Genomic DNA, 13,084 nt, shown 5'->3' on the forward strand with positions numbered 1-13,084 from the left:
GTATTTTTTATTTTTTTTAAATCTGCAGGTTGCAAAGATGAAAATATCAGTGCAAACGATATTTTACGTGGGTCTGGTTTAATACAGATCTCACTCTGTGAGTGCATATATTTTAGGCTGAACATCAGCTTTTTTCTATATGATATTATGCTTGAGATTGTGGGGAAAAAGCTGAAACACAAACTGATTTTTCAAGCACTGGTAGAGCTTCAATCCCATCCCCTTTAAAGCTGTAAAATATCTAACAGGCTGTATATAGTGTGTGTACTTTCAATGGGGCAGGGATTGATGTATATAATCTCTGTAAAGAGCTGCAGCATACTGTAGTACTAATTAAAGGATAATAGTCCTGGTACTGCAGCAGTTAAATGTTTCCTGCTTTAAAAGGAGCAGGCATCCTACCCATTGAACTTATAAATACAAGGCTTAGAGTAAGATGTATCCATTTCCACATCACCAGCTGCATTTGATGTCAGACCAAGAAGCTTAAAGAAAAAGTAACATCAAAAAACTTAAGAGTTTTGCCCTGCTCTGTTAAAACTGGTGTGCTTGCTTCATAAACACTGCTAGTTTATATAAATAAGCTGCTGTGTAGCAATGGAAGTAGCCATTCAAATGAGAAAAGATTCAAGTTACACAGCAGATAGATCAGCTCTGTAGAACATAATGGTGTTATCCACTATTTAACCTGTGCCATATAGCCTTTTTTCATTTTCCACCATTGCTACGCACCACCTTGTTTATATGAACTATAGTAGTGTTTCTGAAGCAAACAGATCCGTTTTACCAGTGCAGAGCAACACTACATTATATTTTAATTACTTTAAAAACCTTTTTTTTGGTGTTACTGTTCCTTTAACACTAGATCCCATGGCATGCAATGAACCAAAGACTTCTACCACAGTTCTTTCATGGGGCTAGACATTTCATTCAACAGAGCTAAATGAAGTTAAGCTAATTACCGACTTTTAATAAAACAACTTTATACATTCTAAATATCATTGCAAAATTTTGTTTGAGATATACCTGCAAACTCTATGGCTACAGGATCATCCGACACTGGAACAGGCTCTTCTTTAATCTCAACTTGTTTCTCTGGAACTTGTGGAGATACGACAGTGGGAGCATTCTTAGTCTCCACATAAGCCACCTGTGGGGATGATGAGGGCTTGGAAGTGTGAAACAGACTAGCCCAGGATTTAGCTGGTGGATTTGAAGAGGCTGAACCAGAAAGATGTATTAGAGCCTGAGCAGTTGAAGTTTCCTCTGTCTTAACTTCCTCTGAGAAGGAACTGACCTCAGGATGCAATACCACTCCATTAGAAACAGTGTCCTCCTCTGGGGATTCAAGTGTTTGTCCATTGGTAACTCCAAGGTTTTCAGTAGTATCAGTACCAGCAAAAGGCTGGACAACAGCTGTCCTTACTGGGCTCTCACTTCCATTGTCTGAGGGGATGCAAGATTGTTCTGAACTAGTAACACTGCATTCCTCAGGCTGACCAGCAGTCCTGGCATTGTCTAGTACATTATGCATAGAAGCTTCATCAGAGAGAGCTTCATTAATAAGGTCCACAAAATTATCTGGACTGGTACAAGTCCTAGGAGAGGTTGTAGATATTGGTATATCGTCTGCAAGATCAGGGTCATCTGTGCTTATACTGTCAAGTCCTGTTGAGTTGGCATGTCCATTTACAAGGGTTTCTGAAGGAACATCTCCAACACCTTCTAAGTAACTATAATATCCCGGAGGTCTTTTTTTCTTCTTTTTACGCTCTCGCTGTCCTGTGCCAGATGTACCATCACTATCTGCATTGCCACTGCCATCTGGAATGGCAGATTCTGAGAACTGGCAATTAATGGCATCAAAATTATTTTCATGGAGAACATTATTAGAAGTTTTCGGAAAAGATGAACAGGTGAGAATGAACTCAGGAGCCTGAGGATTTAGGTTACTTGAAATACTGTAGTCTGTGTTATTGTTTAGTGCAGTATCACGGTCAACTACTTGTTCAATACCAAACTCAATTCTTGGACACTCTTCCCCTAAAAGGCAATACAAATTATAAAGCAAAACAGATTAGTAATATGAATGTAATAAAAGGGGCACAATTATTGATATTTCAAGAATTTCACAGCTTTAGGTCACAGATACAATTTCCAAGCACATCAAATTAGTTTTCAAAGGCCCGGTGTTTTAAACCATAGCTCCAAACTCAACCCTGTGTATAATAAATTATTTTAACCCCAAAATTTGTTAGTCACCGGCATTAACAGTTTAAATTGAAAGTATAAGGAAATGGTTAAATGGTGGTGGCATCATAACATGTTAGTCCAGAAATCTTAAAAACACAAAACTTAAACTGGCATAGATACGTGCTGTCTCTCTCTCCCTCTGTACAGAATTTGACAAAACTTACAGAAACATGGAGAACCTTTCAGCTAGCCAAACCCAAAGATACAATTAATTGACCCTTATGTTTGTGAAGATTCTCATTCATCCAGGTCATCAAAACACAGCAAGTCCAATTGATTTGACTTTTTTCTATAGATATAATGGAGTGTGAGAGTGTGTGAGTGTGCGAGTGTGAGTGTGTGAGTGTTTCAGGAGTACTGTTCCTGCCACGAGGCAAGGTAAAAACCTTTCCTGGGGTGCATATTTGGGTAGAAAAACTGGTGCCTTTTTTAAGCAAAATTTGCTGGTATACAGAGCACAACTAAGGAACAAAGTACCTACCCTGCCTTGGAGAGGTATGTGTGGGGATTAGGAGGCAGATTGGATTGACTGCCTCAGGTAACATTGCTGCTTAGACAAGGTTAAAGGAAAACAAAATTGAGGAGCGGAGCCAATATGTTCTTCCCAATTAATAAAATAACCTATGCTTTTCCACTAGCTGGCATACTGGTTCTTTCTATCACAGTGCTGCAATTTAACGCATTCTATTAGAATCCTCTGTATTGCGCACATAATGGTAAACATGAAAACTCGTCCTCTAAGGGATCCCCCGAGCTGACCAAGACCAGCAAAGCACAGGGGATCCCTGGGAGAATGAACTAAAATGGCGGTTTTGCACTGATAGAAAGAAAACCATGTACCATTCTAGGGAGATATTCCACAACCTTATTCGGGTTTGCTTTCCTTGCCCTATAAAACTACAAGCTGACTCATTAATACCAGTACAAAAACTTTGGGTAATAAAAATGAAACTTAACTTAGCTCATTTAAACCAAAATTTAAAATAAGTCACAATTGTATTTATCCTTGTAGAGCAGGATGCCCCCTTCACCCCATGTCTGGGCCTTTTAAAAACAAAATTATTTGAACTTAAAAAAAACAATGTATGTGGCTTTCAAGGAGACCATCGATAGTGATGAGGCTACCTTCATTCATGTGCGTTAGGGACATATGTCCTTTCTACGCCAAATTCCTGTTCTAAGACACAGGATCATTAAAATGCTGCCAACCTTAGACAAAAATAACATTTTGTGTGATCTTCTTATATCACTACAAGAGACAGGTCTAGATTGAGATACAAATATATTTAATGAATTTAGTCATCCTCCCTCTGTAAAAATGGCTGTGCTTGAGAGACCAAAAAAAATTTCTTCCTTAAAAAAAAAGTGTTAGTCAAGACCACTGACAATTAACATGCATTCATTCTGGAAATATTCTCTAGAAAATGGTTAGGGTTTTTAGTTTAGTTCTTTAACATTACAGTATTGCCTAATCAAATATGGCCTAAATGTTTTACTAACAGTTTAACAGAAAGTTGTTAAAATTCCAGCACAATTTTAATCTCTAAAGAATGTAGAAAACGTGGCCTACCCAGCCAAGAATTTAAGAATGTTTCTTAAAAAGACAGGTAATTTAAAAGAACAGTAAATATGGTTAAGTAGCTAAAAACTGTAGTTGCACATCCATGCTATGTGTATTACCAAATTTCAAAATCATTTGTAGGGCAGAAAGTTGTCCATTACCAGATATTCCATGAATGACTTCGGAAAATTTCAAATGCATGTCTGTGGAAAATATGCAGTTTTTGTGAGCAAAACTTCTTATGCAATGTTCTTTAAAATAAAGTACATGTAGTTCATAAGGGAAAATATATTTATATAAATGAACTATGGAAGAACAAGCAAGCTTTGACTGGATAATAAGGCTGGAAAGCATATTTTCATGTAAACATGGGCTTCCCATTGGTTATGGCTTTGTACGCAAATAGTTAAAACTATATAAAAAACACAAATAACAGTACCCATTTATATTTTTAATGGATACTACGCTTTGACACAGAGCAGCGTCAGAAAATATCTCCAACAAGTATTATCCAGTCAGACACATTTGAGTCAGTTGGCCAATGAGGCAGCCCTACCAATATCCCAAAATCAGTAACATCAAAAATAAGTGTTTTAAAGTAATACCAATATAATGCAGTGTTGCCCTGCACTGGTAAAACTGCAGTTTTTGCTATAGAAACACTAGTTTTGTTTATATAAATAAGCTGCTGTATAGCAATGGGGGCAACTATTCAAAGGAGGCTCAGGTTACACAACAGATAGCAGATGAGCTCTGTAGAACATAAATGTGTTATCGGTTATCCACATTTAACCTGTGCCATATAAGCCTTTTTCAATTTCCGCCATTGCTACACAGCAGCTTGTTAATATGGACTATAGTAGTGTTTCTGAAGCAAACACACCAGTTTTACCAGTGCAGGGCAACATTACATGATACATTCAAACACTTTCATTTTTTTGGTGTTACTGTTCCTTTAACACTGTCCTTCAATTTAAATGTAACATATCCTAACTTAATTTGTGCTCAAAGTAGCATCTAAAAGCAGAGAGGAAAAAATGTCCTGCTCTGAATACTATACTTTAAAATAAAGCAATTCAACCCTCTTTATTTTTTTTACAGTTTTAAATAACAGCTCATTTCCCTTACCAAAAAATGGAGCTGGCAGTCCAGTTGGGAGAAACAATCTGAGCTCTTGGTGCGAACACATACACATAATAAGCAAGTGCCCTGGCTCGCTCATTATATAAATGCATGTGACATTGGATCGAAAGATATGTCAAAAGATTCTATGTCACAAGCATGTGCATATGAGCGGGGGAGGTTGGCTTGCTCATTATACACATGCTTGAGACCCAACATGGCCTTCTGCACAGGAGTCTGTACAGTTGCAGGGGAATTATCTGAAAATGAAACTTTAATATAAGCTAAATTTCATGGAAAGGAGAATATTTCTAAATATAACCATAAAAATCCTGTACCAGTTCTGAAATAATCAAGTTAATAATAAGCATACTCTTTTAAACTGTCTCTCTACATGCAGGTTGTTGTCGGAACCTGCAATTGTCTAGGAAAAGGGAACAAATATAATGTGTCTGCCTGAAAAGACACTAAATGGGTTGTGGAAGCACAAGTACAATGGAAGTGCGAATGATCTGGGCAATTTTACTACAGACAAAAGAAGTCCCCTGGTCAAGTTTTATCAGTAATTTAGCATCTGTGCAATAAATTACATCTTCAACAACAAGGGGTTTTTAGTTCAAGTTATGGAAGCTTAACAATATTATGGTTATAACTTTGTAACCCCTGTTTTTTGAGAATGTATTCACTTACGCATACTAAAGAACTAATAATCCTCCCTTTTGTCTGTTTGACCTACCTGTCTATTAATATTTGACTGCAACTTCTGCATGGAAAGACAGGTCGCTGAGAGCAGGACAATGAAGAGTAACATTTCAGAAAGAGAACAGGATTGATTATATCCAAAAAGCTTATTTACATGAGATAAAGCTCAAATAAAATTCTCATATTTGTGACGACGTCTTTTAATAAATTTACTTGCAGGCGAGTGGCTCCAACACCTGTACTTTGTCCAGACAAGTATATGGGCAAATGACCAGGCACATGATGGGCTATTAAAGTGTAGACTTGGGTAGGTGCAGTCAACTGATGACCACTTATATATGCTGAACAAGGTTATTAGCTGCCATGATTTTTTCCTTATGCTATCAGCCAAATCACTTGATATGGGAGAACCATACCATTGGTCATACAGTTCAGTGTAAATCTGATTGAACAGCATAAAAACCTGACAGCTGCCTGAAAATCTTCAGCCCAGAACTATTAAACAATGCTAACTTTGTTAAGGGTTGGGGGGGGGGTGACAAAAGTGTAGCAATTGCTAATGCAGACAAAAAGGTTTATCAAAGCAATCATTCTTGATTGTGCTTTGTGATACTAACTAAAAAGTACCAAGTAGATAGGCAAGGAAGAATGTAAAAGCATACTCACCATCCTGAAAATCAACTGAAGACTGAGGACCACAAGGAAAAAAATGTTCATTGTAAGGTGGTAACTGTTGTAAAAGAAAGGGGATTTTAAATTTTTTGTTGTTTAGAAGAAACAAACATACATTATGCATACCTCAAGCCAAATTGAGGATATATATTATATAATTATATTATATAGTAAACAAAAGCACCAGTCCATAAGCCACATGATCACAAAGAACTGCAGCAGGCAGACTTTGTAAATTACTAGTCTAAAGCGGACCATAGATGCACGATAAATGGTTCTGTACCATCTTCAGTGTGTAAGTGGAGGCCTGCTGATCCAGACCATATACACATACTACAGATATTGGTTGGTTTTGGTGGGTTTGAAAGTTATATTTGCCGATGCCCTATGTTTGTAGATTCATCGGCAGATGACTAAAAGAGGTGCCACAGCAACTCTTCACATGACAACGGTTCCCCAAAGCTATAGAACCATTATTAGCTCCTTCTTCCTGACATACACCTCCTCTGATGAACTTGTTAACATCATTTGGTATGTCATTCCATCATCCTCCATCAAAACCCCAATATAAGGCATTTCAAAAACTGGCTTTTGAATAGAACAGGGGGCTGAAATTTTTGTTTCAGCGCCTCCTCTAAAGTGACAATATCACTTCTAAGATTCTTAATTTTAGGCTGACCAAAACCCACTTTCCCCAACCTCTGTGAGAAAAATTACAGTATACGGGTAGCACCAGCAAACAAGGCACCCTTAGTGATATTATGGGTGACAGCATGAAAGTAATAGATACCTGGGTTAAGCACATAGTCACTCTATACCTGGTGTTAGAGTCAATGACTAATCTGAAAGGCAGACCACCTCACCACTTGCTGGTTCCAAAAGTGCTTCAAACCAAAGTTTTTCTGGGGTTTGTCAACAAGTTAATGGGCAACATGGCCAAGTGAAATGTCTTAAAAAATCGGCAATTGTTTTCCATTTTCTGTTAGGAAAAAAAATAAAAGAATAATGTTCTTACCTCAACTGTGCAGCGAGCTGTCACAAAGAACTGCTTGAATTCATCATCACTAAACTCCCCAAATATATACTGTAAATAGAAACAGAATAGAATGAAAAATAAACAAATTATACTCCTGATTCCAACGCTTTCACTCACACATATAAACAATACACTTTCATGTTGCCTCCAGATTTTACTTAAAGGGGCAGCATACTCCCTTGTTCAAATGCTGAAAATACTTTGCCTATTGTTTTATTTGCAAACAAATAAACTATGGCTCGTTACTTTTTAGGCTAAACAGGACAAACTGAAGCTATTCCATGCATGGTACTTGCAAGGTAGGTAATTAGATTACCAGTGCACAGATAAATAGGTGTCCATTATATAGTGAATAAAGTACCCCCTCTTGTAAAATATAAGGATATTATTAGTTACCGAGGAGTTTCATGACCATATAAAAACACGAGGCCGAAGGCCGAGTGTTTTTATACAGGTCATGGAACTCCGAGGTAACTTCTAATATCCTTATATTTTACAACTGGGGGTACTTTATTTATTATAATACACAAATTTTAGTGAGTCATGTGACAGAAATGACATCACTACTCACCGTTTATAACTGATGACATCAGAACTCACCGTTTATAAGGATATAATTTACAGGATATTCATGGCTTTTGTGTATTATATAGGTGATAATCTGCAGACTGGTAATCTAGTTATCTACTTTACAGGGACCAAACATGAATTAGGTTTCAAAGTTTTTGTTTGCCCTGTGCATCTTAAGAAATAAAACAAAAGCATTATTTCATCGTTTCTAACAATAGGCAAAAAGTATTCTCAATACAAGTCTTATTGACTGAACACATGTTGAGCAAGAGGGTATAATAGTTTTAAAAATCTACTACCCAGGCTTCCCATAGCTTTAAGAAGGGGTTGGATGGCTTTTTAGCAAGTGGGGGACTATAAGGTTGTGAAAAGATAGCATGTAGTACAATTTGATCCAGGGACTGGTCCGATTGCCATTTTGGAGTAAAAAAGGAATGTTTTCACCCTGAGGCAAATTTGAGAGGTTTCAAATGTTTTTTTTTTTTTTGCCTTCCTCTGGATTAACTAGCAGTTGGGACAGGTTACATACAGATTTAAGATTGAACTCGATGGATGTGTGTCTTTTTTTTCAACCTTACTTACAACTGTATGTTGTATGTCTATGTAGGACTTCAGTTCCCCATGTATTAAACCAAGCCTTAAATTGGCCATATTTCTGCCTGACCATTTGAATGTCAGACTGGCAGTCGAGTTTTGACAGAGCATACTCTGTTGAGCTTGTAAATTTCATCTGCCATGTAGGGTTGACGCATGATTCCTTTTTTCGCAGACATGGAAGTTAAAAAGGGATTCAGTAGCTACTACTCGCATCCTGAACTTATGATCATCTGGTCTGAACATGGTGCCACTGTTTCCTCATAAATTGCTTTATTTTGGGGACAGTAAGGATACTGGGATCTGGGAACGTCCTAGCTAAAATTTTAGAATAGCATCTGTACCCTTTTTATTTTAAGATTTTAAACTATAAAACTGCTAAGTTAGTTAGTATAGCTTTTGAATGGAAATTTACAATTAGTGTCAAACCATATACATATAAAAGAAATCTGCCATTCCAGAATCTTTGGAAACGGACATGTATCTTGCTGAAACAGCACTAAACGGACAATGACTAATCCAATTACACAGTGCTAGCAAATAGTTTAAAGAAAACATTCTCTTAGTACAGTGCTGTCCAACTTTTGTGGTAACGAGGGCTGGAATTTTTCTGGCTTCATGGTGAAGGGCAAATAATGGAAGCAAACGTTGACGACTCCCAGTTTATAATCCACAACCAAGTTACCACAAGACCATGTCCACATTAATTGTGGTAGCACACCAAAAAACCAAATGGTTTGTGCTCACTGCAGGGATATTACTCATATGTGAAAAAATGTAAGTCATATTAAGACATACCCTTACATCCAAATGCCTCCTCCTCCCCTGTGGACAACACAGTAACTCCACAGCACATGATTAAACACCTAACAATTTTCAAATGCTAACAAAACCCCCTAATAAATACTAGGCTTATGTTCCACAGGCAGAGCAGGGCACACACAGGCAGAGTATGGCACATACAGTGAGCATAAGGCAGGCAGAATACATGGACCACTCTAAATTGAACAGTTCATTTTGTATTACATACAGTGACATGTGTGAATAGGTGAACAATGTGGGCAATTTGAGGCTGAGGTGTGAACAGTAAAGGGCTTTAGGGGTGTGAATAATAGAGGTGTTACAGGTGTAAACAATACAGGGGTTTACAGTCTGAATTTGAGTCTTAAACAGTGTAGAGGCCAGTTAATCTCTGTAGGGATATCTTTTAAATTTTACACATGGTAAGCAGTCACAGCAAACAGACTTTCATGTGGCTTGAATTTTGAGATAATTTTTTTTTTTAATTCTTCAAGATTTATTATGCCCCAGAAAGCCTGAATCCAGAAATACTCCAGCTAAAACCTGTCAGGGTCATGTAGAAGTCAATGGCAGAGGTCCCTTGAACCATTTGAAGATTTTTTTGCTATCATGATTCCAGTTTTTTTAAGGTGGTTTGCAGTCGAAAACGTGGTCAGTTTAAGGTTATTAGAGGTTTGTAAGCCTATAACTAGATAAATTCGAGGTATCAGAGTTTCCCCCATAAATGCATTCAATGGAGTTTTTTCCCCCATTTGGGTTATTTCGTAAATAAACATTTGAGTTGTGAGTTTATTTGAGGTAGAAAAAAATCTCACAAACTCAACTTTTGATTAAAAAAACTCCTCTATGTCAAAGGTCTGCTTTGCCTCAGTGTGAAATAGAGCTACAGATTACAAGACAGGATCGTCAGTACTCCTGTCAACCCAAATTAGTGATCCCCAATGACAGCCTTAGCAACAGCCACTTCCATCCACTGACAAGGGGAATTTGAATCTTCGATGACACACATTTCCAAGGAATATAGTGGAAAGGCATGGACCCAGAAGTAAGGTTGGACCGATTTTGCCACAGATATTAGCTGTAAAAAGTACAGTATGGGACCACGTTTTCAAAGTATATAATTCAAGTGTCAAGCAAGTAAGCTTGAACTACAACACTGCAGTAAAAGAAGCACCTAAAAAAGGGCCTCAGAAAGTTAAAGTATTACATTCTCATATTAAAAAGGTTATTCACCCTTGAGTTAACTTTTAGTATGACGTACCGTAGAGAGTGATATTCTGAGTAAATTTGCAATAGGATTTAATTTCTTATTATTTGTGGTTTCAGTTATTTAGCAGCTCTTCAGTTAGCAGTTTCAGCAATCTGGTTACTAGGGTCCAAATTAGCTTAGCAACCATGCATTGATTTGAATAAGACTGGAATATGAATAGTAGAGGACCTGAATAGAAAGATGTGTAATAAAAAGGAGCAACAACAAAAAATAAAAATGTAGCTTTAGAGAGCATTTGTTTTTAGAACCCTGTAAACCCTGCTTGAAAGATGGAAAGAGTTGGAAGGAAAAGGCAAATAATTCAAAAACTATAAAAAAAATAAATAATGAAGAAAAGTTGCTTAGAATTGGTAGTTCTATAACATACTAAAAGTTTGCTTAAATGTGAACCACCCCTTTCAGATAGCACCTATTCTGAATGAATTCTCAGGAAAAAAGACAAAACAGAAATAGGAAAAAAGACAAAACAGAAATAGGAACAGAGCTTTAATGAATGTATTACTGCATTAATAACAGAAAACGATTTTTTTCTCCATGTGCTATAGCACATATATAGAATTTGCAGGAAACTAGAGAAGCTTAATTTAAAAAGTCAGTTTAAACCCTAATTTTCCTATCTATGCAAATCATTGGAAGAACAGGCCACATTCATTGATCCATTTTTCAACCAGGTGCTGCCTTTGTTTTTTTAAATTGGACCTTCATGCAGGTGGCCAAACTAGATGTAGATCTGGTTGTTTCCCCATAGGGCTGAATGACTTGACACATTCATGCGGAGCAAGCAGCACACTGATCAAACCTAACGGCTGCTTGTTTGCACTGGGTTACTGCATTGTTGCGAAACTGCAACGGTTACTGAATGTCACACAATGCACATGTAGCATTATCTTTATTTCTTCTGGCAAGTTCTAGATACTGAAGCTGGAAACTGAACAAAAGTCAAAAACCTTATGCAGTCCGTGGGGATTATTACATCTCATGCCAGAGTTTCTAATGAAATCCATGAGTCATCCATTGAAACACATACAATTTGTTTTTGGGTGATAACGACATGGCAGAGCATGGACAAGTTGTGGAGTTCAATTTACCTTGTGTTCCACTGCTCTAAATGCAAATTGATGATTCATAATGAGTGTTTGTATTGTAGGTTTACAAACCCACTGACCTCACCAATAGGGATTGCTTTCTGGCTAACATAAGGGAATTCAGAACATGCTCCAAGTAAAAAAATAAATAAATACGTTTTTAGGATTGCTCAGACAGTTTTCATCCAGAGTATCAACATTTCACATCAATACTAGGAAGTGCTGCACCAAAACAATTGTATCAGTGTATCAAAATCCAGATATAACAGTGAAACTTGATTTATAAAGAAGCCTTGACTATGCAGAAATCACCTAAAACAATCCTCAACAATATAATCTGGGCCAATGGGGTATCTATGTTATAGATTGGCCAATTCTAAGGAACCTTACAATTGGTCTTCATTTTTTTTTTTTTTTATGATTCTACATGATGTGCCACCTTCTACTCACTATTTCAAACTTTTATATGGGGTTACTGACACCAGGAGCCAAAAACTATTGCTCTGTGAGATATATATACCAAAACGGCGGTTTTACATACCATGTAATAATATAGGTAGGACTCCACAAGCGTTTGTCGCAATCCGACGCCCTGCGTCAAAACGCATGCAACAAAAATAAGTCAAGTAATAGAATTGTTGCATGGTGTCGCATCGTTGATAAGACTGTTGGATGCAGACGCGTCGGATCAACGCTGCAACACCATGCGACAATTCTATCACTTTCTTCAAGTCAAGACCCCTGGTGCTAGGTTGCGACCACAAAATTCACATAGACAAATACAAGAGATCCTTTGCACTCAACACATTATCAATATATTAAGGACATTGAAACATTTTGTGCCTTAAGCTACTTAAAATGCCTTCCCCTTTAAACAAAACAGGGATTGTTTGTCCATATAGTGCAACATATCTACATACACACACCTTCTTACTTATTGAAGATGTTTGTACTAAAGTACTATTAAAAGAAGACATATTGATAATGACACTTACCGGTATGTTCACAGTTTTTTCCTCTAATGAAACAGATTATGATTTTATATCTTATACCACCAATTATCTACATATAATTCACTATCAAATCAACAGTGGTTATACAACTGCTATCCTGAAATGCAGGTTGTGTGTTGCTGACAACCAAAGATTCTTGACATAGAATTGCTTGCAAATATCATAGGTCCTAACAGCTAAGGCATCTACACACAGGTTGAGGTAAACCCAAATAGTGACCTCAGCTTCAGCTCCGCTGTGTGTGACTGCACACTGACCGGATTCAAATCAACGGAGCAGGGGTACTGAGCAGATCTGCTTAGCTTAGTCTGCTTCGCTTAGTGCCTATGATTAAGGGATTTCATGCTGAAACGCGTTAGGTTTTGTACAGCTACCTGCTCCGATAAAACATGCCCAGAAGTGCCG

At 37.3% G+C, this 13,084-nt stretch overlaps 1 protein-coding gene across 3 annotated transcripts in view; it reads right to left on the reverse strand.

The window, feature by feature from the left end:
* Positions 1-13,084, reverse strand: part of usp10.L (ubiquitin specific peptidase 10 L homeolog) — a 35,073-nt gene that overhangs the window by 20,040 nt on the left and 1,949 nt on the right. Inside the window, exons 2-5 of one of the 3 annotated variants that reach the window (XM_018256497.2) lie at positions 7,326-7,394; positions 6,305-6,368; positions 3,934-4,017; positions 1,027-2,043 (exon numbers count right to left, since the gene is read on the reverse strand). In XM_018256497.2, coding sequence (XP_018111986.1) covers positions 1,027-2,043; positions 3,934-4,017; positions 6,305-6,368; positions 7,326-7,394 — 1,234 coding nt within the window. The remainder of the gene's footprint in view (positions 1-1,026; positions 2,044-3,933; positions 4,018-6,304; positions 6,369-7,325; positions 7,395-13,084) is intronic. The other 2 variants (XM_018256499.2, XM_018256500.2) reach the window with 2 other exon arrangements.

This window comes from Xenopus laevis, chromosome 4L, assembly GCF_017654675.1.
Source record: "Xenopus laevis strain J_2021 chromosome 4L, Xenopus_laevis_v10.1, whole genome shotgun sequence".
Taxonomy (NCBI): domain Eukaryota; kingdom Metazoa; phylum Chordata; class Amphibia; order Anura; family Pipidae; genus Xenopus; species Xenopus laevis.